The sequence below is a fragment of the Anguilla anguilla genome, chromosome 5, assembly GCF_013347855.1.
Source record: "Anguilla anguilla isolate fAngAng1 chromosome 5, fAngAng1.pri, whole genome shotgun sequence".
Lineage (NCBI taxonomy): Eukaryota > Metazoa > Chordata > Actinopteri > Anguilliformes > Anguillidae > Anguilla > Anguilla anguilla.
Window position 1 is genome coordinate 56,838,906 of NC_049205.1, and position 26,990 is coordinate 56,865,895.

The 26,990-nt window shown below is 44.1% G+C and overlaps 2 protein-coding genes across 4 annotated transcripts; one reads left to right on the forward strand and one right to left on the reverse strand.

The window, feature by feature from the left end:
* Positions 1–180: 180 nt before the first annotated feature.
* Positions 181–24,976, forward strand: ist1 (IST1 factor associated with ESCRT-III). Of its 3 annotated transcripts, none has more exons than XM_035419401.1 (10): positions 181–259; positions 19,658–19,758; positions 20,111–20,291; positions 20,718–20,805; positions 21,353–21,436; positions 21,547–21,657; positions 22,114–22,281; positions 22,672–22,782; positions 23,112–23,154; positions 23,922–24,976. In XM_035419401.1, the coding sequence occupies exons 2-10, from the start codon at positions 19,671–19,673 to the stop codon at positions 24,080–24,082; spliced, it is 1,035 nt and encodes a 344-aa protein (XP_035275292.1). In that variant the 5' UTR covers positions 181–259; positions 19,658–19,670; the 3' UTR covers positions 24,083–24,976. The 3 variants fall into 3 exon arrangements, with proteins under 3 accessions (XP_035275292.1, XP_035275291.1, XP_035275293.1); XM_035419400.1 differs by lacking the exon at positions 181–259 and adding an exon at positions 18,005–18,108; XM_035419402.1 differs by lacking the exon at positions 181–259 and adding an exon at positions 18,005–18,108 and having other exon boundaries at positions 23,148–23,154.
* On the reverse strand, positions 15,832–19,235 carry LOC118228184 (vicilin-like seed storage protein At2g18540). Its single transcript, XM_035419521.1, has 3 exons — positions 19,149–19,235; positions 17,109–17,265; positions 15,832–16,551 (listed from the first exon to the last, which is right to left on the reverse strand). The coding sequence occupies exons 2-3, from the start codon at positions 17,250–17,252 to the stop codon at positions 15,832–15,834; spliced, it is 864 nt and encodes a 287-aa protein (XP_035275412.1). The 5' UTR covers positions 17,253–17,265; positions 19,149–19,235.
* Positions 24,977–26,990: the final 2,014 nt, after the last annotated feature.

A 26,990-nucleotide genomic window follows, 5' to 3' on the forward strand; every position in this document is an offset into this window, starting at 1 on the left:
TAGCACACCCTTATTTTTGGCCTGATATACTCGGCAATCCAGTACCTTCATGTTTATTTTTTCTCTGTTAGTTTCCACATAAGGGCGTTTTCGTATTAGACACCTTATTTTAGTTGTATTAATTGGGCCTTTAATTTGAAATTAACATCCCGGTAATCGAAAAAAAAAGTTGAGACTTGAAACAGGGTGGAAAAACTTCCAAACAAAGCGAAATGTTGGATCTTTTGATTGTTTAGTTCCTGATTGATAAAGGTACAAGGTTCGTAATTTTTGTCGTTTCATATTGTGATTAATATTGCGTGATATTAAAGTTTTAGTGCATAGTTTTGGTAGATTTGTAAGCGATAGTTTGATGTAAATTAGCGAGGTCGCTGTATTAGCTCATTGCATCGTCGATGTATACGAGCTGTTCGCGAGTCATTAAAATTCCTTTGGTTAGTTTCACTTCAGCTCCGGGGGTTTGTTAAATTTACATAACATGTGTTGCATGTATAATTTATATTGACTACTTGTTAGATTGTATGCTAATTGTGGTTTAAATTGAAGGTATTTCATGAAGTGAATAGGCCTACCTACGTCACTCTGATCAGAGATAGTCATTTTGTTAACTAGAAAAAGGTGGTATTCATGAGTGAAATGTTAACAGTGATTCATTATCAGTGTAAGATTTATACATAATTTTGGCTATTGTGGCAAATTTTTTAAAATAAATTTTAATTGTGTTGACTCTTGTGCTGAGGGTTTTGGAGGTGGAGTATTGATATTGGTTTGACTGTAATACATGAATGAGCTCAAGGAATCCAAATTTTGATCTGACAGCTCATCTGGCATTTTGACAAAATACTGTAATCCAGAGTTTGTATACCGAGCTTCAGTTAAGAAACTGACTATTGCTCCTCTTGTCCACTGACCAGCTGAGAGGTGACTGATTCCTTGTTTTTACAAAAGTCAAAGTTGCTTTCCTGGTTATTCTCAGGCTATCAAGTATGCAGACTTAAGAGGTGTGTAAGCAGCACAAGTAATGACCTGTGGGGAGCCATTAAGCTTGTTATTGTGATGCAAACCCCCAGCTTAGAGTCAACACTGTAACATCCCCAGGTAACTCTCATTCAGCAGAGTGGCGCAGCGGAAGCGTGCTGGGCCCATAACCCAGAGGTCGATGGATCGAAACCATCCTCTGCTAAGCTCTTTTCTATTTTAATAAAGATAAGGGTTTGTTGCACCTGTGGAATTCACGTTCTTGAAGCACAAACTAGTTTAACATAGTGTCCTTAAGACACACCTCCTAAGATTAGACACTCATTGGTTTTAGTTTTAAACTAATGAGGAGAGAGTATCTAAACTTTGGAGGCATGTCTACAGGACATTGTGTTGCATTGTCTTTGCTAAAACCAGCAAGAACTTAGCAGAGGATGGTTTCGATCCATCGACCTCTGGGTTATGGGCCCAGCACGCTTCCGCTGCGCCACTCTGCTGTGTGTGAGTGCTATGCAGATGTGACTCTGTGTGGATGGGGCGGTACAGGCTCCCTGTAGGGGGCGACAGAGAACACTGTTGCACCTTGCTGTATCACGGCCCTGCTCTCCTGGTCTTTCATTAAGTATGAATGGGCTCATTATTGTGACGCAAACTACTCTATCTCGCAAATCCCCAACTTAGAGTCAACACTGCAACATCCCGAATCACTCTTTATCCAGCAGAGTGGCGCAGCGGAAGCGTGCTGGGCCCATAACCCAGAGGTCGATGGATCGAAACCATCCTCTGCTAAGCTCTTGTTGGCTTTAGTAATGACCAGGGAATGTTGCCCCTGACAAGCTCATGTTCTGGAAGCATGAAACACTGGAACACAATGTCCTGTAGACACACCTTCAGAGTTTAGATACTCTCTCCTCATTAGTCCAACTTTCTGCTGGAAAGCACAGAACTGGCCGATTCCTTGGTCTACAGAAGTCAAAGTTGCTTTCCAGGTTATTCTCAAGCCATTAAGTTGGTTGATTGACACATTTCCTTTGTTTTACTAAATTTACTTTTACTAAATTTACATATTAAAGTGGCCCTATGTTGTTGGAAGCAGGGCTAAACACAATGATATTATTCAGTCAATGTCACAGTGTGCAAAACCGCAGTCAGCTAGTCTGGAGTGCTGACACTTGGATTCAGCCTTTGACTCAAGTGTAGAACAAGGAATCGGCCACTTCTGAACTTGTCTGTAGAAATGAGGACCAATGAGGTTTTAGTATCTTATCTTAAGCGGTGTGTCCAAAGGACACTGTTATAGTAGTCTGTGCTTCAGGAACGTGAGTACTACAGGTGCAACATACCCTTATCTTTATTAAAATAGGAAAGGGCTTAGCAGAGGATGGTTTCGATCCATCGACCTCTGGGTTATGGGCCCAGCACGCTTCCGCTGCGCCACTCTGCTGGGTGAGGGTTGACTCTGGCTGTTGCAGGCTCTGCTGAGTGAGCTGCATTAGTGGATGTGAGAGTCATTACTCTGAGTTTAGTGGTGGGGGAGGGGTGTGGTTGAGTGACCTCATTATAATAATGATCTTGAAGACTTCCTGGAACTCCTCTACCCCTTGCCGATGCATACGTCATAAATGACCAGGAGAGGATGGTTGTGTTAGTTGGCTGAGGTGTGGAAGGGTGGAGGTGTGTAAGACGGATCAGACATTCAACACTGCCTTGTCATTGTTACATTTTCTTTAGTGGAAAACACTCTCCCATATATATAATTCAGATGTATACCGACAGTTTTTATGCGATAGTTTGTGAACTTTGTAATAGTTCCATACAATTTTTCCCTCATCAATGTGAAATTTACCTGGTTGTTTCATGTGCCACCTGTTTCCTTGTCTTTTTTTTGTTGTAAAATGCAGTTAGCAGAGGATGGTTTCGATCCATCGACCTCTGGGTTATGGGCCCAGCACGCTTCCGCTGCGCCACTCTGCTGAATGAGGGTTGTTAAGGGAACCCAATGGGTCATTACCTGTGTACCAGGTGTGGCTGCGCCACTCTGCTCTGTGTGAGTACTATGCAGATGTGACTCTGTGTTGATGGGGCGGTACGGGCTCCCTGTAGGGGGCGACAGAGAACACTGTTGCCCCTTGCTGTATCACGGCCCTGCTCTCTTGGTCTTTCATTAAGTATGAATGGGCTCATTATTGTGACACAAACTACTCTATCTCACAAACCCCCAGCTTAGAGTCAACACTGCAACATCCCCAGGTAACCCTCACTCAGCAGAGTGGTGCAGCGGAAGCGTGCTGGGCCCATAATCCAGAGGTCGATGGATCGAAACCATCCTCTGCTAAGCTCTTGTTGGCTTTAATAATGACCAGGGAATGTTGCCACTGTGACAAGCTCACGTTCCGGAAGCATGAAACACTGGAACACAATGTCCTCTAGCCACACCTCCAAAGTTTAGATACTCTCTCCTCATTAATACACATTTCTGCTGGTAAGCACAGAACTGGCCGATTCCTTGCTTTACAGAAGTCAATGTTGCTTTCCTGATTATTCTGAAACCATTAAGTTTGTTGCTTGACACATTTGCTTTGTTTTACTAAATTTACTTTTCTAAATTTAGGCTACATATTAAAGTGGCCCTATGTTGTTGGAAGCAGGGCTAAACACAATGATATTATTCAATCAACGTCACAGTGTGCAAGACCGAAGTCAGCTAGTCTGGAGTGCTGACATTTGGATTCAGCCTTTGACTCAAGTGTAGAACAAGGGATCGACCACTTCTGAACTTCTCTGTAGAAATGAGGACCATGAGGTTTTTGTATCTTATCTTAAGCGGTGTGTCCAAAGGAAAGTGTTATAGTAGTCTGTGCTTCAGGAACGTGAGTACTACAGGTGCAACATACCCTTGTCTTTGCTAAAACAGGAAAGGGTTTAGCAGAGGATGGTTTCGATCCATCGACCTCTGGGTTATGGGCCCAGCACGCTTCCGCTGCGCCACTCTGCTCTGTGGGAATAACATGCAGATGTGATTCTGGAGGGGAGGGGGGGCTTAGAAACGCTTTACAATAATGATCTCAGTTACTTCCTGTAGGGGGCGGCAGAGAACAGTGTTGTCCATCTTGCCCTGCCTATAATGTGGGTCTGAAAAGCTCAAACTAATATCAGTTACATCCTTGTAAACACAGTACAATGCAGTTCTCCTCAAAACTTTCCAAACTCTGACAAACTAGCCTACTAAATAAAATCTGATCTAGACTGCTCAGTTGGCTACAGTCAATAATGAATTTTTTATGTCAATATCTTGTCAGTATGAGGAGCTTTAATGGGAGCAGTTTGCTGGGGAGCAATATTGCCCGCTACTGGTCGTTCAGACCATTTCGTATATGTGCAAACAGTTCCGTTGTCTTTTTTTTGGGTTGTTGTTGTTGTTAAAAGGGCTTAGCAGAGGATGGTTTCGATCCATCGACCTCTGGGTTATGGGCCCAGCACGCTTCCGCTGCGCCACTCTGCTCTGTGTGAGTGCTCTGCAGATGTGACTCTGTGTGGATGGGGTGGGACGGGCTACCTGTAAAGGGGCGGTAGAAAACAGTTGCACTCCTTGCTGTTCTATGGCCCTGTACTGTAGTAGTTCCATATCATTTCACTTCATCAATGCAAACTTTACCTGGTTGTTTCACATGTGATACCTGTTTCCTTGTCTTTTGTTTAGTGAAAAGCAGTTAGCAGAGGATGGTTTCGGAAGTCTTCAAGATCATTATAACAATGCACTCACTCAACCATGCCCCTCCCCCACCACCAAACTCAGAGTAATAACTCTCACATCCGCTAATACAGCTCATCCAGCAGAGTGGCGCAGCGGAAGCGTGCTGGGCCCATAACCCAGAGGTCGATGGATCGAAACCATCCTCTGCTAAGTTCTTGTTGGCTTTAATAATGACCAGGGAATTTTGCCACAGTGACAAGCTCATGTTCCGGAAGCATTAAATACTGTAACACAATGTCCTGTAGACACACCTTCAGAGTTTAGATACTCTCTCCTCATTAGTCCAACTTTCTGCTGGCAAGCACAGAACTGGCCGATTCCTTGGTCTACAGAAGTCAAAGTTGCTTTCCAGGTTATTCTCAAGCCATTAAGTTGGTTGGTTGACACATTTCCTTTGTTTTACTAAATTTACTTTTACTAAATTTACATATTAAAGTGGCCTTATGTTGTTGGAAGCAGGGCTAAACACAATGATATTATTCAATCAACGTCACAGTGTGTAAGACCGAAGTCAGCTAGTCTGGAGTGCTGACATTTGGATTCAGCCTTTGACTCAGGTGTAGAACAAGGAATCGGCCACTTCTGAACTTGTCTGTAGAAATGAGGACCAATGAGGTTTTAGTATCTTATCTTAAGCGGTGTGTCCAAAGGACACTGTTATAGTAGTCTGTGCTTCACGAACGTGAGTACTACAGGTGCAACATACCCTTCTCTTTATTAAAATAAAAAAGGGCTTAGCAGAGGATGGTTTCGATCCATCGACCTCTGGGTTATGGGCCCAGCACGCTTCCGCTGCGCCACTCTGCTGAATGAGCTGCATTAGTGGGTGTGAGAGTCATTACTCTGAGCTGGGTGGTGGGGGAGGGGTGGGGTTGAGTGAGCGCATTGTTATAATGATCTTGAAGACTTCCTGTAACTCCTCTACCCCTTGCCGATGCATACTTCATAAATGACCAGGAGAGGATGGTTGTGTTAGTTGGCTGAGGTGTGGAAGGGTGGTGGTGTGTCAGACGGATCAGACATTCAACACTGCCTGGTCATTATTAAATTTTCTTTAGTGGAAATCACTCTCCCATATATATAGTTCAGATGTATACCGACAGTTTTAATGTGATAGTTTGTGAACTTTGTAATAGTTCCATGCAATTTTTCTCTCATCAATGTGAAATATACCTGGTTGTTTCATGTGCCGCCTGTTTCCTTGTCTTTTTTGTTGTTGTTGTAAAACACGGTTAGCAGAGGATGGTTTCGATCCATCAACCTCTGGGTTATGGGCCCAGCACGCTTCCGCTGCGCCACTCTGCTGAATGAAGGTTGTTAAGGGAACCCCGTGGGTCATTACCTGTGTACCAGGTGTGGCTGCGCCACTCTGCTCTGTGTGAGTGCTATGCAGATGTGACTCTGTGTGGATGGGGCGGTACAGGCTCCCTGTAGGGGGCGACAGAGAACACTGTTGCCCCTTGCTGTATCACGGCCCTGCTCTCCTGGTCTTTCATTAAGTATGAATGGGCTCATTATTGTAACACAAACTACTCTATCTCACAAACCCCCAGCTTAGAGTCAGCACTGTAACATCCCCAGGTAACCCTCACTCAGCAGAGTGGCGCAGCGGAAGTGTGCTGGGCCCATAACCCAGAGGTCGATGGATCGAAACCATCCTCTGCTAAGCTCTTTTCTATTTTAATAAAGATAAGGGTTTGTTGCACCTGTAGAATTCACGTTCTTGAAGCACAAACTACTTTAACACAGTGTCCTTAAGACACACCTCCTAAGATTAGACACTCATTGGTTTTAGTTTTAAACTAATGAGGAGAGAGTATCTAAACTTTGGAGGCATGTCTACAGGACATTGTGTTGCAGTTTTGCAGGTATAACATTCCATTGTCTTTGCTAAAACCAGCAAGAACTTAGCAGAGGATGGTTTCGATCCATCGACCTCTGGGTTATGGGCCCAGCACGCTTCCGCTGCGCCACTCTGCTCTGTGTGAGTCCTCTGCAGATGTGACTCTGTGTGGATGGGGCGGGACAGGCTACCTGTTAAGGGGTGGTAGAAGACAGTTGCACTCCTTGCTGTTCTATGGCCCTGTACTGTAGTAGTTCCATACAATTTCACTTCGTCAATGCAAACTTTACCTGGTTGTTTCACATGTGCTGCCTGTTTCCTTGTCTTTTGTTTAGTGAAAAGCAGTTAGTAGAGGATGGTTTCGATCCATCGACCTCTGGGTTATGGGCCCAGCACGCTTCCGCTGCACCACTCTGCTGAATGAGCTGTGTCACTCGATGTGAGAGTTATTACTCTGAATTTGGTGGTGGGGGAGGGCTGGGGTTGAGTGAGCGCATTGTTATAATGATCTTGAAGACTTCCTGTAACTCCTCTTCCCCTTGCCCATGCGTACTTAATGAACGACCAGGAGAGGTTGGTTGTGCTGGTTGGGTGAGGTATGGAAGGCTGGAGGTGTGTGATCGAACAAGGACTGGCTTTTCTAAAAGCTGAGAAATTTAGTTCTTAAAGTTTCCTTATGTTGTTGGACATGCTGTCCAAAAGCTGTGTTTAGTATGTACATGTGCGAAAGGCTATGTGAATAGCTTTATCCATGCATAATATCGTTCATGTTTTTCAAGTTCCCTGGCCTGTAAGTTTCAGTGGATTCCATGGGGAACATTTTTCACTTCCACAGTTCTTGGCTGTGGTTTGGGATAAAAAAGTATTAGCCCAATACTAATAATTGCCTAATAATTACCGCATCCTTGCTTCTTGGGTTCTGCTCTCGGACAGACAGGAGAATGGGATGTGCAGACTTGCATTTCTGGGAGTGGCTGAGATGTACTTGCCATTCTGCAATGTAGCTACTTGTCATTGTCTATTGGTGGGGCAGAAAGTAGCAAAGAAAATGTGTCAACCAACAAACTTGATGGCTTGAGAATAACCTGGAAAGCAACATTGACTTCTGTAGACCATGAAATTGGCCACTTCTGTGCTTACCATCAGAAATTTGGACTAATGAGGAGCAAGGTGTTTGGGTGAGGTGTGTAAGAGGGATCAGACACTCAACATTCCCTTGTCATTATTAAAATTGGCTAGAACTTAGCAGAGGATGGTTTCGATCCATCGACTTCTGGGTTATGGGCCCAGCACGCTTCCGCTGTGCCACTCTGCTCTGTGTGAGTGCCATGCAGATGTGACTCTGTGTGGATGGGGCGGTACAGGCTCCCTGTAGGGGGCGACAGAGAACACTGTTGCCCCTTGCTGTATCACCGCCCTGCTCTCTTGGTCTTGGTCTTGGTCTTTCATTAAGTATGAATGGGCTCATTATTGTGATGCAAACTACTCTATCTCACTAACCCCCAGCTTAGAGTCAACACTGAAACATCCCGAGTCAACCCTCATCCAGCAGAGTGGCGCAGCGGAAGCGTGCTGGGCCCATAACCCAGAGGTTGATTGATCGAAACCATCCTCTGCTAAGCTCTTGTTGGCTTTAATAATGACCTGGGAATGTTGCCACTGTGACAAGCTCACGTTCCGGAAGCATGAAACACTGGAACACAATGTCCTGTAGACACACCTTCAGAGTTTAGATACTTTCTCCTCATTAGTCCAACTTTCTGCTGGAAAGCACAGAACTGGCCGATTCCTTGGTCTACAGAAGTCAAAGTTGCTTTCCAGGTTATTCTCAAGCCATTAAGTTGGTTGGTTGACACATTTCCTTTGTTTTACTAAATTTACTTTTACTAAATTTACATATTAAAGTGGCCTTATGTTGTTGGAAGCAGGGCTAAACACAATGATATTATTCAATCAACGTCACAGTGTGTAAGACCGAAGTCAGCTAGTCTGGAGTGCTGACATTTGGATTCAGCCTTTGACTCAAGTGTAGAACAAGGAATCGGCCACTTCTGAGCTTGTCTGTAGAAATGAGGACCATGAGGTTTTAGTATTTTTATCTTAAGCGGTGTGTCCAAAGGACACTGTTATAGTAGTCTGTGCTTCAGGAACGTGAGTACTACAGATGCAACATACCCTTCTCTTTATTAAAATAGGAAAAGGCTTAGCAGAGGATGGTTTCGATCCATCGACCAGTACTAATGTGATAGTTTGTGAACTTTGTAGTAGTTCCATACAATTTCACCTCATCTCTGTGAAATTTACCTGGTTGTTTCACATGTGACGCCTGTTCCCTTGTATTTCTTTTGTAAAAAGTTGTTAGCAGAGGATGGTTTCGATCCATCGACCTCTGGGTTATGGGCCCAGCACGCTTCCGCTGCGCCACTCTGCTCTGTGGGAATAACATGCAGATGTGACTCTGGGGCGGGGGGCTTAGAAACGCTTTACAATAATGATCTCAGTTACTTCCTGTAGGAGGCGGCAGAGAACAGTGTTGTCCATCTTGCCCTGCCTATAACGTGGGTCTGAAAAGCTCAAACTAATATCAGTTACACCCTTGTAAACACAGTACATTGCAGTTCTCCTCAAAACTTTCCAAACTCTGACAAACAAGCCTACTAAATAAAACCTGATCTAGACTGCTCAGGTGGCTACAGTCAGTAATGAATTTTATATGTCAATATCTTGTCAGTATGAGGAGCTTTAATGGGAGCAGTTTCCTGGGGAGCAATATTGCCCTCTGCTGGTCGTTCAGACCATTTCGTATATGTGCAAACAGTTCCATTGTCTTTTTTTGTTTTTGTTGTTGTTGTTGTTGTTGTTGTTGTTGTTAAAAGGGCTTAGCAGAGGATGGTTTCGATCCATCGACCTCTGGGTTATGGGCCCAGCACGCTTCCGCTGCGCCACTCTGCTGAATGAGCTGTGTTACTGGATGTGAGAGTCATTACTCTGTGCTGGGTGGTGGGGGAGGGGTGGGGTTGAGGGTCCTCATTATAATAATGATCTTGAAGACTTCCTGTAACTCCTCTACCCCTTGCCGATGCATACTTCATAAATGACCAGGAGAGGATGGTTGTGTTAGTTGGCTGAGGTGTGGAAGGGTGGTGGTGTGTAAGACGGATCAGACATTCAACACTGCCTTGTCATTATTACATTTTCTTTAGTGGAAAACACTCTCCCATATAGGCTATATAATTCAGAGGTATACCGACAGTTTTAATGTGATAGTTTGTGAACATTGTAATCGTTCCATACAATTTTTCCCTCATCAATGTGAAATTTACCTGGTTGTTTCATGTGCCACCTGTTTCCTTGTCTTTCTTTTGTAAAATGCAGTTAGCAGATGATGGTTTCGATCCATCGACCTCTGGGTTATGGGCCCAGCACGCTTCCGCTGCGCCACTCTGCTGAATGAGGGTTGTTAAGGTAACCCCATGGGTCATTACCTGTGTACCAGGTGTGGCTGCGCCACTCTGCTCTGTGTGAGTGCTATGCAGATGTGACTCCGTGTGGATGGGGCGGTACAGGCTCCCTGTAGGGGGCGACAGAGAACACTGTTGCTTCTTGCTGTATCACGGCCCTGCTCTCCTGGTCTTTCATTAAGTATGAATGGGCTCATTATTGTGATGCAAACTACTCTATCTCACAAACCCCCAGCTTAGAGTCAACACTGCAACATCCCGAGTCAATTCTCATCCAGCAGAGTGGCGCAGCGGAAGCGTGCTGGGCCCATAACCCAGAGGTCGATGGATGAAAACCATCCTCTGCTAAGCCCTTTTCTGTTTTTATAAAGATAAGGGTATGTTGCACCTGTAGAACCAACATTCTGGAAGCACAAACTACTGTAACACAGTGTCCTTTGGACACACCTCCTAAGAAAAGATACTGAAACCTCATTGGTCCTCATTTCTACAGACAAGCTCAGAACTGGCCGATTCCTTGGTCTACAGAAGTCAAAGTTGCTTTCCAGGTTATTCTCAAGCCATTAAGTTGGTTGGTTGACACATTTCCTTTGTTTTACTAAATTTACTTTTACTAAATTTACATATTAAAGTGGCCTTATGTTGTTGGAAGCAGGGCTAAACACAATGATATTATTCAATCAATGTCCCAGTGTGCAAGACCGAAGTCAGCTTGTCTGGAGTGCTGACATTTGGATTCAGCCTTTGACTCAAGTGCAGAACACAAAACCAGCCACTTCTGAGCTTGTCTGTAGAAATGAGGACCAATGAGGTTTTAGTATCCTATCTTAAGCGGTGTGTCCAAAGGACACTGTTATAGTAGTCTACTTCAGGAACGTGAGTACTACAGGTGCAACATACCCTTCTCTTTATTAAAATAGAAAAGGGTGTAGCAGAGGATGGTTTGCTGCGCCACTCTGCTCTGTGTGAGTGCTATGCAGATGTGACTCTGTGTGGATGGGGCGGTACAGGCTCCCTGTAGGGGGCGACAGAGAACATTGTTGCCCCTTGCTGTATCACGGCCCTGCTCTTCTGGTCTTTCATTAAGTATGAATGGGCTCATTATTGTGATGCAAACTACTCTATCTCACAAACCCCCAGCTTAGAGTCAACACTGCAACATCCCGAGGTGACCCTCATCCAGCAGAGTGGGTTCCGGGTTTCGTCATACTTGTTCCTGGTTATGGTTATACACTTTGTTGTACGTCGCTCTGGACAAGAGCATCTGCCAAATGCCTGTAATGTAATATGTAATGCTTCCAGAACACGAGCTTGTCAGGGGCAACATTCCCTGTTCCTTATTAAAACAAACAAGAGCTTAGCAGAGGATGGTTTCGATCCATCGACCTCTGGGTTATGGGCCCAGCACGCTTCCGCTGCGCCACTCTGCTCTGTGTGAGTACCGCAGATGTGACTCTGTGTGGATGGGGCGGGACAGGCTCCCTGTAGGGGGCGACAGAGAGCAGTGTTGCCCTTTGCTGTATCACGGTCCTGCAATGTGTACTGTGGAGAAAGCACAGTTGTTTGCACCTAAACAAGCAGATTAGAAGCAACAACCAAGAAAGGGTCTAAACTTAGGAGAGTTGGCTCTACAAGATATTGCATTACAGTAGTTTGTAAAAATGCCAGATGAACCGTAAGACCAGGAGTACTGTGCATAACGATCACTGTGCCCACAACAATGACGACAAATACTTATGAAAAGTGTAGTTTTAAAGATATCGAAAGAGGTGAAAGTGCAAAGCAAATGAAACTGAGAAAAAACCTTGTAAGCAACTTTGACCTCAGAACTAAAAAGCAGAAATGATGGGACAATGTGTCAGTATCCAGACTTTGGAAGTGGCAGCTTCGCATCTTGCAGCAGGCTGCAGTAGGTTCATATGTGGATAGATGAGTAGTCATATGGGTTTCTTTAGTGGAAAACACATGCCCATATATGTTATTCTGATGTATACCTACATTCATAATGTGATAGTTTGTGAACTTTGTAGTAGTTCCACACGGTTTCACCTTATCACTGCAAAATTTACCTGGTTGTTTCATATGTGCCACCAGTTCGCTTGTGTGTTTTTTTTGTAAAACGCAGTTAGCAGAGGATGGTTTCGATCCATCGACCTCTGGGTTATGGGCCCAGCACGCTTCCGCTGCGCCACTCTGCTGAATGAGCTGTGTTACTGGATGTGAGAGTCATTACTCTGAGCTGGGTGGTGGGGGAGGGGCATGGTTGAGTGAGCGCATTGTTATAATGATCTTGAAGACTTCCTGTAAGAGTTTCACTCCTTCCTGTACTCTGGCCCTCTACTGTAGTTGCACTAAGGGAAACACATGTACGTATATGCGTGTATATACGTACGTATATATATATATTGCTAAACTATTGAAAGTTATTAGAAAGACAAAGATTACGGAAAATCCTCCACCATCAGATGTCCCCAGCAACCAATGTTAATGGCATGATAATAATCATTTATGATGACTATCTGAAGCTCAGACAAAGAAAGGCCCACATTTCATGTATTTGCCAGAGAGGGAAGAAGTCCTCTTCCCCTTGCCCGTGCATACTTAATGAATGACCAGGAGTGGATGGTTGTGCTGGTTGGGTGAGGTATGGAAGAGGGTGTGTAAGAGGGATCAAACAAGGACTGGCTTTTCTAAACTTTGTAGTAGTTCCATACAATTTCACCTCATCAGTGTGAAATTTACCTGGTTGTTTCTTATTTACTTGATAAGTTTCACATGTGCCACCTGTTCCTCTGTCTATTTTTTCGTTAAAAAAAAATCGATCCATCGATCTCTGGGTTATGGGCCCAGCACGCTTCCGCTGCGCCACTCTGCTGAATGACCAGTGATACTGGATGTGAGAGTCATTACTCTGTGCTGGGTGGTGGGGGAGGGGTGGGGTTGAGTGACCTCATTATAATAATGATCTTGAAGACTTCCTGTAACTCCTCTACCCCTTGCCGATGCATACTTCATAAATGACCAGGAGAGGATGGTTGTATTAGTTGGCTGAGGTGTGGAAGGGTGGAAGTGTGTAAGACGGATCAGACATTCAACACTGCCTTGTCATTGTTAAATTTTCTTTAGTGGAAAACACTCTCCCATATATATAATTCGGATGTATACCGACAGTTTTAATGCGATAGTTTGTGAACTTTGTAATAGTTCCATACAATTTTTCCCTCATCAATGTGAAATTTACCTGGTTGCTTCATGTGCCACCTGTTTCCTTGTCTTTCTTTTGTAAAACGCAGTTAGCAGAGGATGGTTTCGATCCATCGACCTCTGGGTTATGGGCCCAGCACACTTCCGCTGCGCCACTCTGCTGAAGGTGGGTTATTAAGGTAACCCCATGGGTCATTAACCTGTGTACCAGGTGTGGCTACGCCACTCTGCTCTGTGTGAGTGCCCTGCAGATATGACTCTGTTGATAGGGCGGTACGGGCTCCCTGTAGGGGGCGACAGAGAACACTGTTGCCCCTTGCTGTATCACGGCCCTGGTCTTCTGGTCTTTCATTAAGTATGAATGGGCTCATTATTGTGACGCAAACTACTCTATCTCACAAACTCCCAGCTTAGAGTCAACACTGCAACATCCCCAGAAACTCGTGCTCAGCAGAGTGGCGCAGCGGAAGCGTGCTGGGCCCATAACCCAGAGGTCGATGGATCGAAACCATCCTCTGCTAAGCTCTTTCCTATTTTAATAAAGATAAGGGTTTGTTGCACCTGTGGAATTCACGTTCTTGAAGCACAAACTACTTTAACAAAGTGTCCTTAAGACACACCTCCTAAGATTAGACACTCATTGGTTTTAGTTTTAAACTAACGAGGAGAGACTATCTAAACTTTGGAGGCATGTCTACAGGACATTGTGTTGCAGTATTTCATGCTTCCAAAACATGAGTTTTGCAAGTATAACATTCCATTGTCTTTGCTAAAACCAGCAAGAGCTTAGCAGAGGATGGTTTCGATCCATCGACCTCTGGGTTATGGGCCCAGCACGCTTCCGCTGCGCCACTCTGCTGAATGACCGGTGATACTGGATGTGAGAGTCATTACTCTGTGCTGGGTGGTGGGGGAGGGGTGGGGTTGAGGGTCCTCATTATAATAATGATCTTGAAGACTTCCTGTAACTCCTCTACCCCTTGCCGATGCATACGTCATAAATGACCAGGAGAGGATGGTTGTATTAGTTGGCTGAGGTGTGGAAGGGTGGAGGTGTGTAAGACGGATCAGACATTCAACACTGCCTTGTCATTGTTAAATTTTCTTTAGTGGAAAACACTCTCCCATATATATAATTCAGATGTATACCGACAGTTTTAATGCGATAGTTTGTGAACTTTGTAATAGTTCCATACAATTTTTCCCTCATCAATGTGAAATTTACCTGGTTGTTTCATGTGCCACCTGTTTCCTTGTCTTTCTTTTGTAAAATGCAGTTAGCAGAGGATGGTTTCGATCCATCGACCTCTGGGTTATGGGCCCAGCACGCTTCCGCTGCGCCACTCTGCTGAATGACCTGTGTTACTGGATGTGAGAGTCATTACTCTGAGCTGGGTGGTGGGGGAGGGCCATGGTTGAGTGAGCGCATTGTTATAATGATCTTGAAGACTTCCTGTAATTGGAGAAAAGAGTTTCACTCCTTCCTGTACCCTCTACTGTAGTTGCACTAGGGGAAACACATGTACGTATATGCGTGTATATATATATATATATATATATATATATTGCTAAACTATTGAATGTTATTAGAAAGACAAAGAAGATTACAGAAAATCCTCCACCACCAGATGTCCCCAGCAACCAATGTTAATGGCCTGATAATAACCCATTTATGATGACTATCTGAAGCTCAGACAAAGAAAGGCCCACATTTCATGTATTTGCCAGAGGGGGAAGAAGTCCTCTTCCCCTTGCCCATGCATACTTAATGAATGACCTGGAGTGGATGGTTGTGCTGGTTGGGTGAGGTATGGAAGGGGGTGTGTAAGAGGGATCAAACAAGGACTGGCTTTTCTAAACTTTGTAATAGTTCCATACAGTTTCACCTCATCACTGTGAAATTTACCAGGTTGTTTCTTATTTACTTGATAAGTTTCACATGTGCCGCCTGTTCCTCTGTCTATTTTTTTGTAAAAAGTAATTAGCAGAGGATGGTTTCGATCCATCGACCGCTGGGTTATGGGCCCAGCACGCTTCCGCTGCGCCACTCTGCTCTGTGTGAACGAAAGGACGATTGACAGTCAAACATCTTCGATGTGGTAATGAAACAAATTTATTAATTACTGGCCCTTATTTTTGGAACCATGTCCATTTTACGTATAAGGAATGAGGGCTCACTCCCTCTCCGCATTTTGTTAACATGCAAATATATAAATGGCCCTCAACCAGCTTCAGCCATTCGTCTTTTCATTGTTTGTCATCGTATCATTTCCGTGATGTAGAATCTCATGAACTGATGCATTTTGTGATCACCCAAGGTTTCTACAACCGGTCACCGCCAGAAGATTCATTGAAACAAGCTTTTATGTTGCTACACTTTTATTTGAAGGATTGGCTCTCAGCGGCACGCGATTACATTACAAGCATCTTTCCATCGCCCTGCAGAACCCCAGAAACGTGTTCACGGTGTCTGCACCCCAAAATCTGACATGAGTCGTGGTCTTGTCTCTCTGAGCCGAGTCCTCTTTTTCTCCTTTTGTGTATTCCTCTTCTCTTCCCTCTCTTCTTGTCATCCTTCTGCCTGCTTTTCATCAGGCCTGATTTTTTTCTTGTGCTTCTGCTTCTCCCTCAACTCTTCCTCCTTCCGAATTTATGTGACTTTTTTCCCCTTCCTTCTCTTCCTGCCTCTTAATCTCAGCCATGTCAGCCCCCTCCTCCTCTCCTTCCTCCTTTTTCTCCCTCCTTATCTCCCTTCTCAAAGTGTCCTTCACGTCCTTCAAGAGCTCCTTCCTCTTCTTCTCCTGCTCCTCTTCACTGCCTGTCCTCCCTGCCCTTTTCATCCTCTGCTCCTCATCCTCCCGCTTCTTCTCCCTCTCCCAATCCTTCCTCATCCTCTCCTCCCTCCTCATCGCTGCCTTGACCTCCTTCAGGAAGTGCTTTCCGTTTCTCCTCTCGTGCTCTATCTGCTTTTGCGTCTCTCCCTTTCTCCCGTAGTTCTCCTCCCCCTCCAGCTCCTCCCTCTGCCTCCACGCTTTCTCCTTTGCCTTCACCGCTTCCTTGGCGGCCTTCAGGATGTCCTTCCTCTTTTTCCTCTCTTCCTCGATCTTCCTCTTGATCTCTGCCTTCCTGGCGTCTTGCTCCCGGCTCTCCCTCTCCCTCCACTCTTTCTCCTTCCTCTGCACGGCCTCCAGGGCAGTCTTCAGGCTTCTCTCGTCTTTCTCCCTCTCTTCTTTCTCTCGCTCCTCTCCCTGTTTTTTAACCTCTTCCAGCTGCCTCTGCCTCGCTGCAGCCTCATCATCAGGACTCTGAGTCTGGGGAGGAGGGGGGTGGGGGGAAGGGACTGACTCTAAGCTGCCACAATAATTAAATTCAGTTTTATTTGTATAGCGCCTTTTACAGAGAACTGTCACAAAGACGCTTTACAGAGTAGCAAGGCAAGAATACATGACTTCAGAGCTGGAATTTCAGTTGATTAAAAAAAAAAATTGATTGTACTGCGCACACAATGGTAAATGCACTGCATTTATATAGCGCTTTTACCCAAAGTGCTTTACAATTGATGCCTCTCATTCACCACAGCAGTTAGGGGTTAGGTGTCTTGCTCAAGGACACTTCAACACACCCAGGCCGGGGTTTGAACCGGCAACCCTCCGACTGCCAGACAATCGCTCTTACCTCCGAGCCATATCGCCCCACAATCATGTACGCATGAATTCACACACAGCACTCAAAAGCTGACAGGCACTACTGGGCTGGTTTGGTACTAATGTGGCAACACTCACACAGTTCAGTGTTTACCCATGAAAAAAACTCACAAGTTTTCATTCTGTATCTGCAGCTGACAGGCACTTGCATCTGTCCCCATTACCTGCTCCTCCTCAGCAGTTCCAATTGGTGCTGATGCTTTCCCCTCTTGTCCAAGTGCGATTCTAAGCCCTCCACTGTCCATCACCGACAGCTTCTCCTTCAGCTCTGCCACAAACTCGTCTTCCTCACTCCACTGCCTCTCCATGGTTCATTTTTTTCTGTGTGAATTGTGAGGGTCTTTGAAATGGCTGTCCTCTTATGTAAAACTGTATGGGACAATTGGCTACTCAGCTGAATTATGACACTTTGGCATTCAGACACTGTGACATCACAAAGCTCACTGTTCTTTGACTTCATGGTGTAATTGAGAAATATTGTAAACATTGGATGTGAGGGATTTTGTATTTCTGAGTAATTGTGCTTTTTGTATTTATTTTATTTAACAGCTTGCAGCATATTGAATAATTGCAATTGCTGTGTCATCAAAAGCCACAAATATTTAAATACATGTAATTAATCAAGAAAATTTCACATATATTACACAGAATTTATGACTGGTAAAGAGGTTTATGAAAAATATGATTTATAAAAAAATATGTAAAATTTAACATTGCCTCTCATCCATCCCCATAAATGCTCCACATAACCATTGCAACCACAAATCATCAGCATTTCTTCAGTGGACATTCATCTTTGCAGATCTTGATGCAAAATCCCAATGCATTCATCAAAATATGGCAGCAAAGAAACCAACTGATCGTGCTCTTACAAAGCCAAATTGATTTGGTTCCCTAAGCAATGCTTGTTTTGAAGAAAGAAAATCTTTCAATTGGATTGTCAACACACTAGTCTGAATGACATTCTTGAAATAGATAGATAGGTAGATAGATAGGCGTGGAAACCCGTTATGAAGTGGAACGAGTTATAGATCTTGACGTTGACCATCTTTGGCGCAACCTGTGCGTAATTACCTTGCGTCAAACGTAACGTATTTTGCGGAAGAGAAAAAGTAAATACTATTCAGTCAACCAAAGAGCTATTTCTGGAAAGACACCGTGAAGGTATGTTGCTTGTGGTTACGCATTTTATACGTGACGTCTCCATTCAATAACTAATTGGGACTCCTAAATATACTGTTTTCTCGGTTTCCACAAGAAATCACCAAGTTTGAATATCTCTGGCTATATGGATTTTGATTCTTGGTTGTTTCTGTTAGCTAAGTTGGTTAGCTTGTGCTAGCTCGCCTGCTAACAAGCGGGTTACTTCCTGGTTTGGGAGCGCTCTATGACATGCCACTTTTGAATCGTATGCTACTTTTCCCAGATCGAACAAAACTAAGTTTGTTCTTTCTAAAACTGATAATTTCATTTAGCGACTGTGATTAATAATTATTCGATGTTTGGCTAGCGGGCGTCATGGGGAGCCATCTTCACGTTCCCTTAGATCAGACTGAAGTGGCGATACTGCTAACTAACAAGTACTAAACAAAAACAAGCTAACAAGAAACCCAAACTATTCCAATTTAACAGGGTACGTTTATAGCTAACGGTACAACGGCTATAGTTACAGAAGGAAAGCGACTGTTATAACTTAGACTAAGTTAGCCAAGTTTGACTAGACGGTTTCGCAGATTAGCTAGCGAAATAAATAATAGCTTGGCTAGCCTTTCGTGAACAACGTTGAGTAGCAACTAGTAAACTAGTTTAACACCACGCTTAAACCCAAGAAGCCACTTGACGCCGACTTGTAGCTAAAGTTAGTTTAGTATATCGAGCAGTCGAATAGATTGCTAAGTAAAATGGCTCAGATCAACAAGAAACTTGATCATGTACAAACCGCCCTGGCCTAAATAAATATCAAGTACAATAAGATTAGCTATGTATGATAACAGTTAATTTCAATGGCATCGGAACGTAAACTACAAAACACTTCTACTGTGTCAGTTAGATAACATTATCTGTGCTTTTGAACTGGTAAATTTGAGTCAGTGTAGTAAGATCGCGTAGTTTCTGTTTATACACTTCATTAGAATGTTAGCCAATTTACTAACGTTAACTCTGTTACTATGCTTCACTGTAAACAGTGATGTCACCCGTCTCACCTCATGATAAGGCTGACTCATGATGAGGTCTCGTGGGTCAATGGAGGGATTGGATCACAACCTAGAATTGAAGTTGTATCTTGATTAGTCAACATAGGCTTGTCAAACTTGTGAATCCGGTTTTCCAAACAAAAGGTGCAAGCACACAAGCTATATATTCTTCGGGTTTTTTCTTTTGCGTTGCCTCTTTTACGTAATCGTCTGTTGGCCACAGGTATGATCTATTTTTGCAAGTGGGCGGTTTCCCATCTCAGGTTGCCAAGCGAATTTATTTCCACTGTCCACATGTCTTACACGAATTCTTCCTCCGGAATGATATTAGCGTCTTCTATTTTAGTGTGCCACGACCCGGTCTATCTCGGCAATTGCTGAATAATTTATGTTACCTTTTTAGAGTCGATGATTGAGTTCTTAGAAACATCGTGATCCTTTTATGCGAATCTGATGTAGCTGCTTTCTTGCGCCGCAAAGTGAAACCTCTAACGACTTTGGTGTCCTGTGTTCTTCAGAGAAGTGTCCATCATGCTTGGTGGTGGATTCAAAGCAGAGAGACTTCGAGTCAATCTCAGACTGGTAATCAACCGCTTAAAACTCCTGGAGAAGAAGAAGAGTGAGTTTCCATTTTCCCGGTAGTCTCTGCGCACCCTAGTGAGGTGTAGCCTATGATATTGGTGCAGGTGTAGGTGGCGTCATTAATTGTTCTGGAGCCTAAAACAGTAAATTTATCTTTTTATTATTATTATTATTGTTATGGTTGTTATAAAATGAAATTACTTGTAATAAGTTTCTGCCAGATGTTTAATGATAGATTTTGTCTCTTAGTAATTTATTTTTATGTCACTTTAGAAAGAGCAGATAAATGTATGTTATGTCATTACTGTGTTCTGTCCACTGTAGACACTTTGTTAGGAGTGACTCACTTTCTGGTGTTTTGTCTCTTCCCTACACACGCGCACGCGCAGCTGAACTAGCACAGAAGGCTCGTAAGGAGATAGCAGATTACCTGTCCTCAGGTAAGGATGAGCGAGCACGGATCCGGGTGGAGCACATCATCAGAGAGGACTACCTGGTGGAGGCCATGGAGATCCTGGAGCTGTACTGTGACCTGCTGCTCACCCGATTCGGTCTCATCCAGTCCATGAAGTGAGTTTGGGGGCATGAATAATGATCTAGCAGTAACCTATAGTGCTCACACACTGATGTCAGTTTCCCTGAAAGTGATTTGGAGTACAAGTAGGCAGACTGGTCTGAACGACTTTGGTGTCTGAGAGTGTTCTGTAAAAAAAAAAAAAAAAAAACATAGATTAAGGTTAACAGAATGCAGAGATTACCAATGAGCAAATTGTTCTTGTTGTGTAATTGGTGTGGCAATATTCAGATTCGTGAAGGAAGCCTCACACTAAGCTCATTTCATTAATGGTACTGAGCCCTGATTGAACCCTTTTGTATACTCAACCCTGGCTGAACCCTTTTGCATACTCAACCCTGGCTGAACCCTTTTGTATACTCAACCCTGGCTGAACCCTTTTGTTACTCAACCCTGACTGAACACTTGTGACTCCTGTGCAGAGAGCTGGACCCTGGTCTGCAGGAGGCAGTGTCAACGCTCATCTGGGCCGCCCCACGGCTGCAGGCTGAGGTCTCCGAGCTGAAGATCGTGAGTACCAGGCATCACATGCTTTATAAACACTCCTAGTCTCAGCCACTGCACTGCTCAGCCAATAGTGGTGTCTCTAAATCCTGAATCCCTTGAAGGGCTTGATTCTGAACGTTAGAAATCCCGGGGTGTGATGATACTGAGTGCCCCAGGGTCCCTGGTTTTCTGCTACATTTTCTACTTTTATGAAAGGTATTTTTTGAAAGTGTTATGAATTCAGTAATGTCAGTATTCTGTTTTCCAAATAATTGATTCCACACGATTGATTGATTTAATTTATTTGATAATCATCAGAAAAATACAAGACGATCAAGCAGGAACATCAATTTTAGAATCTTAAGCTGAAAAATATTTTGCAGCGGTTTTTAAAATGAAGTCTGAATTCATTCATACACAAAGTCCTTTACCACTTTGGTAAACGTCCTTGAAAAGTCATTCAGTTTTGCCGTGTAGACTATTGGAACCCTGCACAACATGGATGACTTCCAAAATGCAGGGCTGGTGTATGAGTTTCCTACGCTGAGGTGCTCATCTCTTCCATGTGCAGGTGTCTGATCAGCTGTGTGCAAAGTACAGCAAGGAGTACGGCAAGCTGTGTAGGACAAACCAGATTGGAACCGTCAACGACAGGGTAGGCCCATAGGAAACATTTGTCTGCCTGTCTGTGTGTGTGTGTGTGTGCATGTGCGTGCGTGTGTGTCTGTGTCCGTTTTGGTAATGTTTTTTTCCTTTGTCCTGAAGCTGATGCACAAGTTGGGCGTGGAGGCCCCTCCCAAGATCCTGGTGGAGCGCTACCTCATTGAAATTGCTAAGAACTACAACGTTCCGTATGAACCGGACGCCATGGTCAGGGTGAGGGGGTCCGACGGCCAACCGTCTCCATTTTATTTCTTGCTGAAATCACACCTCGGGGCCATTTGTAGTGGCTATTGGAGAAATCCTGGGTTACTTCGAAATGATCTCGATGGATAACCGGCTAACTGCGTGCGACCAAGCCTCATTGAACAGTCCCCTGAATGGTTTGATCTGTGAGAAGATCAAACCCCAGGAGAATGTTTGGTTTGGTGCACCAGTGCGTTTACAAACCTGCTTAGTACGGGACATTAACTTGTTCTGACGTGGTACGGGTGACCAATCCACCCTTCTTAGGGTACGACTTTCAAATTAAAAAAAAAAAAAAAAAGAACTTTCCAGCAAAGCTCAATTGTGTTTTAATTTCAGCCCCAGTTCAGACACTTGAATGCTAATTGCGGGGCGCAGTTGGATGCGGTTCACTGACAATCCCCTCCGCCTGTCTGTTACACACAGCCCGAGGCCTGCGTGGGCGAGGAGGCTGACCTCATAGACGTGAACAACGACAGCAAGAAGCCGGGGGGTGGCGGAGGAGGGGGCGGTGGCGGGGGCTTCACTGCCCCCCCAGGTGCCATGCCTATGCCCATGCCCATCGGCTTCAACTACCCAACTCCAAAAGGAGCAGTAAGAATTCCCCTGCTTTAAGGATTACGCAGTGCCTCATGCTCCCAGAATGCAGTCTTGTTAGTATGTGCTTCTAATGGATGTAACCTTCGTTCAGTTTAATGTTTTTATGTAGCCTCAATTTCAAACTGACTCACACGCACACACACACACACACACACACACACAATCCCATCTCATCTCCACAGTACATCTTATTGCAACCTTGTGTCGAGTTTTCTCGATCTGGTTTCCTTTTTACGTACACATTTACTTTTTTATTTTTTACATTCAAATTTGAAGGCAGTTACGCATCATTTTCAATTACTGTCGGAGGTTAGACCCTGTTCTGAAGCATTACCAGTCGCAGTTACTGGACGACCAGCGTTTAACTTATTTTTGTTGCTTCAGGAACCCTTCAGCGGCCCTATGGGCACCTACGACGGCTTCTCCAACTTTCAGCCTCCTGCCAGGGGAGGCCTGCCCCCCCAGCTGCCCAGCTGCCCCCCCACCTACGAGTCCGTAAGTGCACGCGGCCCCCTGCCTCCTCCAGACAGGCGGACAGCTGCTCGCACCCCAGGGAAGGACAGTTTGTTACGGCTCCTGTTACTGTGTCAGGGTTAGACATACAGACATACAGACAGACAGATGGGCTGCCGCTCAGACCTGGCCAGTCAGCCAGTAGTAATGATGCCAATGTCAGTCATCGCTCTTGATTAGGCACTGTGCATATTTATATGACTTATTTAAGTTCTAAGTGTATTTTTAAAAGATATTTTTTTAGTATTTCAGAGATAATCCTTAGCAGGAAAAGGTGTCGTTGTACCCTGAAGAGCTTTGCTTCTTTTCAGATTGATGACCTGGCTGTCAAACCCTCTGTTCCTCAGGTTTTTGGTGAGTTAATCTCATTTCTTACTCTTTGCATGTAGTCTAGCTGGATTGAAGTTGCATAGTAATATAGATGTAATATAGACATAAAATATGTTCTAAGGAAAGAAAAGGTTTACACTCAAATGACCAGGTAAAACCTTGTTCTCTGTCATTGTGGGATTTTTACCTTTTTGTTTTTGTTTAATTTATTTACATTTTCATTTTCATTTTCATTTAGTTTTGTGGTAGCCTTTGGGCGACTGACAATTTTTTACATAGCATTTACATTGCATCCATTTATACAGCTGGATATATGCTGAAGCAACGCAGGTTAAGTACCTTGCTCAAGGGTACAACGGCAGTGCCCTAGCGGGGGACTCGAACCTGCCACCTTTAGGTTACAAGGCCAACTCCTTACCCAAACCGGGGCGTTTTGATTTGATTGTGCTGTGGCTGTAATGTAAGACGCTAGTGTGAGATGTGTAATGCTCTGGCCTCTCCGCGCAGGTCCGATTGTGCTGTGGCTGTAATGTAAAACGCTAGTGTGAGATGTGTAATGCTCTGGTCTCTCTGCACAGGTCCGATTGTGCTGTAGCTGTAGTGTAAAACGCTAGTGTGAGATGTGTAATGCTCTGGTCTCTCTGCACAGGTCCGATTGTGCTGTAGCTGTAGTGTAAAACGCTAGTGTGAGATGTGTAATGCTCTGGTCTCTCTGCACAGGTCCGATTGTGCTGTGGCTGTAATGTGAAACGCTAGCGTGAGATGTGTAATGCTCTGGCCTCTCCGCGCAGGTCCCGGCGGCCCCTCCCAGCTGAACGACGGACTCCCCGAGCTCCCGTCCGTCCCGGACACGCTCCCCCCCTCCTCCTTCGGCGCAGGCTCCGCCCCCTCCGAAGACATAGACTTCGACGACCTGTCGAAGCGCTTCGAGGAGCTGAAGAAGAAGACTTAATCCTTCTGGCGCCACCTCTCTCTTCTGCTCTCGTCGCTATAGTTACCGGGAAGGGTTGGGATAAACAAAACCCTGGTGAATTTGGTATATATGAACTCTGTTTCTCTGAAGATTTTGTCACTGTGCACTCCTTACAGACCACAATGTTACCTTGCCTTGTGTAAAAACACCATGGGATACTCCTGTCTACTGGGGAGGTTCAGAGCACATTCTGTAAAATTACCTTGCATACAAAGCAAATCACTTCACTGCCCTTAAGCTCTTGAAAGTGAAGGAATTTGTTTTTGTTTTTTTTACACTAAGACTTTTAATTGTCAATACCCAAACCTTTGTAGAAAGCTCCTTTTATGGTAGCATGCAACCAAAATCAGTTTTTCTATTTTATTTTGTTTCTGTTGTTTTTTTAAAAAATACAAGCACTTTGGATTTATGTTGACCTTTTTGATGGCATCTACTGCACCGGGCGGTGCTGTCTACCATAGGCATGAGGCTAAAGTTAGCATGCCTGGGTACTTAAAGACTGCAGAAGTCAGGATGCACATTAGCACGGTTTGCAGAAAATAATCTTATAATACTAACATAGAATATCGGCCCTGTGGAGCACACTTGACCAGCTTAGGGAGCCTCGCCCCCTGAGAATGTCTTGAAGTGCCAGTGTTTGTCCAGAAGGGGTCACTGTATTTACTCCAGCTCTAGCTGAAGTTTTTTTTCTTTTCCTTTTTTTTTTGTCCGTTACCATGACTCATTAGATTTTCTTCCTTCCATTCTACCCTCATTTTATTAATAGGGGGGTCACATCATTATATTTGTCTTATGAAGGGCTGTCACAGGAAAGGGCTTGAAATTTGGGAAAGACATGCATATTTAAACTTATTAATAAACGGAAGAAAACAACTTTTTGTTGTACTTTATTTAACCTTTTTTTTTTTTTTTGCTCACCTTTAATGGTCATGTACTAGGAAACGTGTCCTCTATCATTTGAGACACCTACTCAGGTGGACCAGGACTTATCCAGAACTGAGTGCCCTGTCAGTCATCTCATGGCTTTTCTTGAATGAGGTTTTGACCTAGATGGCCGATTTACTGTAAACTATAATATTATGGGCTGGTGGGCTGTGATTGCATTAGATATTGAAGGATGAACAATAACTTGTTTGAAGAGCAAACGGCGTGAGATTGTAGTTAAATATGTCTCTGGGTTGTTTGGACATTCCACCCAAAAGATGCAAAAGGTTGAAGTCAGCAAATGTGCTGTGTGATGATGTCAGCAAATCTTTTTTTCTGTGTGTTTTTCAGTATCTTATTTTCCCTGATTCTGGGGTGGTGGGGGGGCGGTGGGGATTTTTTCTATTTGAATGTTTAAAACTCAACTTTTTAAATTAAATTTTTTGCTTTTTAATTAAAATTAGGGTGCAGTGTATCAGTAGAGCTGTAGTTGACCTTTTGGGGGGGTGGGGGGGGGGGGTATGAAAAGAATGAAATTTGTACAGTATACACACATCATAAATTTAACACAAAATTAATAAAATCTGAAATGGTTTTGGAACCTCTCTATATACCTACTTGATAATACCTTTGAGTTTGCCTTAGCAGTCACCCCTGATTGGTCAGTCTGCCGTTTCGCCGATGTAGAATACTGTCCATTTTGTTAATATTTCACTTAGGCCTAGAGTCAATCAGTTCACCTAAATTCTTTCTTATGTTTGCATAACCTTTTTGAAGTGTTTGATGCCAAATACAATATTTTTGGTAAGGGATTTGTAACAATGATAAAATGGTTTGCAGTCACTTTTTTAGCAAGTGTGAAACAGTAAGATTCACTTACTGAATAGCCATTGTATAGCTTTACTCATATCAATATCAGCTGCCTACTCCTGTTATGAATCTAGGCGCTGTCATCTGGTCACAGATGAAATATTTTCATATTTTGATCACTTCATAAAATTACATCTATCTTTCCTTGTGTAATGCTTTGGATGTTTGTTGTTTGATAATAAGGAAATTACACTGCAGCTGATATTTCTACTCAAGGAAAACCTCTAGAATGTAATAGCATTCTGCCTGAAAGGAAATAATATTATCGCAATAAAGGACATTTTTTTGAAGTTCTGATGCGCTGTGCTTTATTTTTACACATTAGAAAAGGATCCGTCTGATGCATTGCGATGATTGATCCCTCTTGCTGGAAACAGGCAAAATGTCTGCGTAATGCTGCTTTAGCTGATTCATGATGAATCCAAAAGATCTGGAATCCCCTACGCTGTTCCTAGTCCTAGTCACTAACATTGTTGCCAGGCGTATTTTTTCTGCATTTAAAATGTTACGTCTAACAAAGTACTTTGTATTGACTTTGGCAATGAGACTGTTTTGCTCTGTGTTCAGTAGCACGTTGGGAAGCTGCCAGAGACCATTTCCTTTTGTTGTGTCTTTTGCTGCAAAACCAGCTCCAGGCAAAGTCCGAGTTACGCAAGGGCAAGGAAGGGACTTGTGCAGAGCCAGTTGTTCATTTCCACTTCTGCCACTAGAGGTCAGGCTGCCAAAGGGATTCAAAGCAGAGCTGCGCTCGCTGGCACCGACGGGCAAGTAAGGTCCTGGGGGTTCACCTTACCGTGGCCCAGTCATATGAGTGTGTGTGTGTGTGTGTGTGTGCTGGCAGTGTGCAGCTTGCAGCCTTCTGCATTTAACACTATTTTCACTGAGCACAGCTGTGCGGTCGGCATTGAGTAATTACCCAACTGCAGGCATTTTTTGTAGCCCTGTTGTCTCGACTTGCCTCGGGCTGCCCTCCCCAGCTTTATCCAGCAGAGGCTGACCCCGCCCACCCCGACACACGTCTCCCACAGACTGCCCCCACCCACCCCGACACACGTCTCCCACAGACTGCCCCCACCCACCCCGACACGCGTCT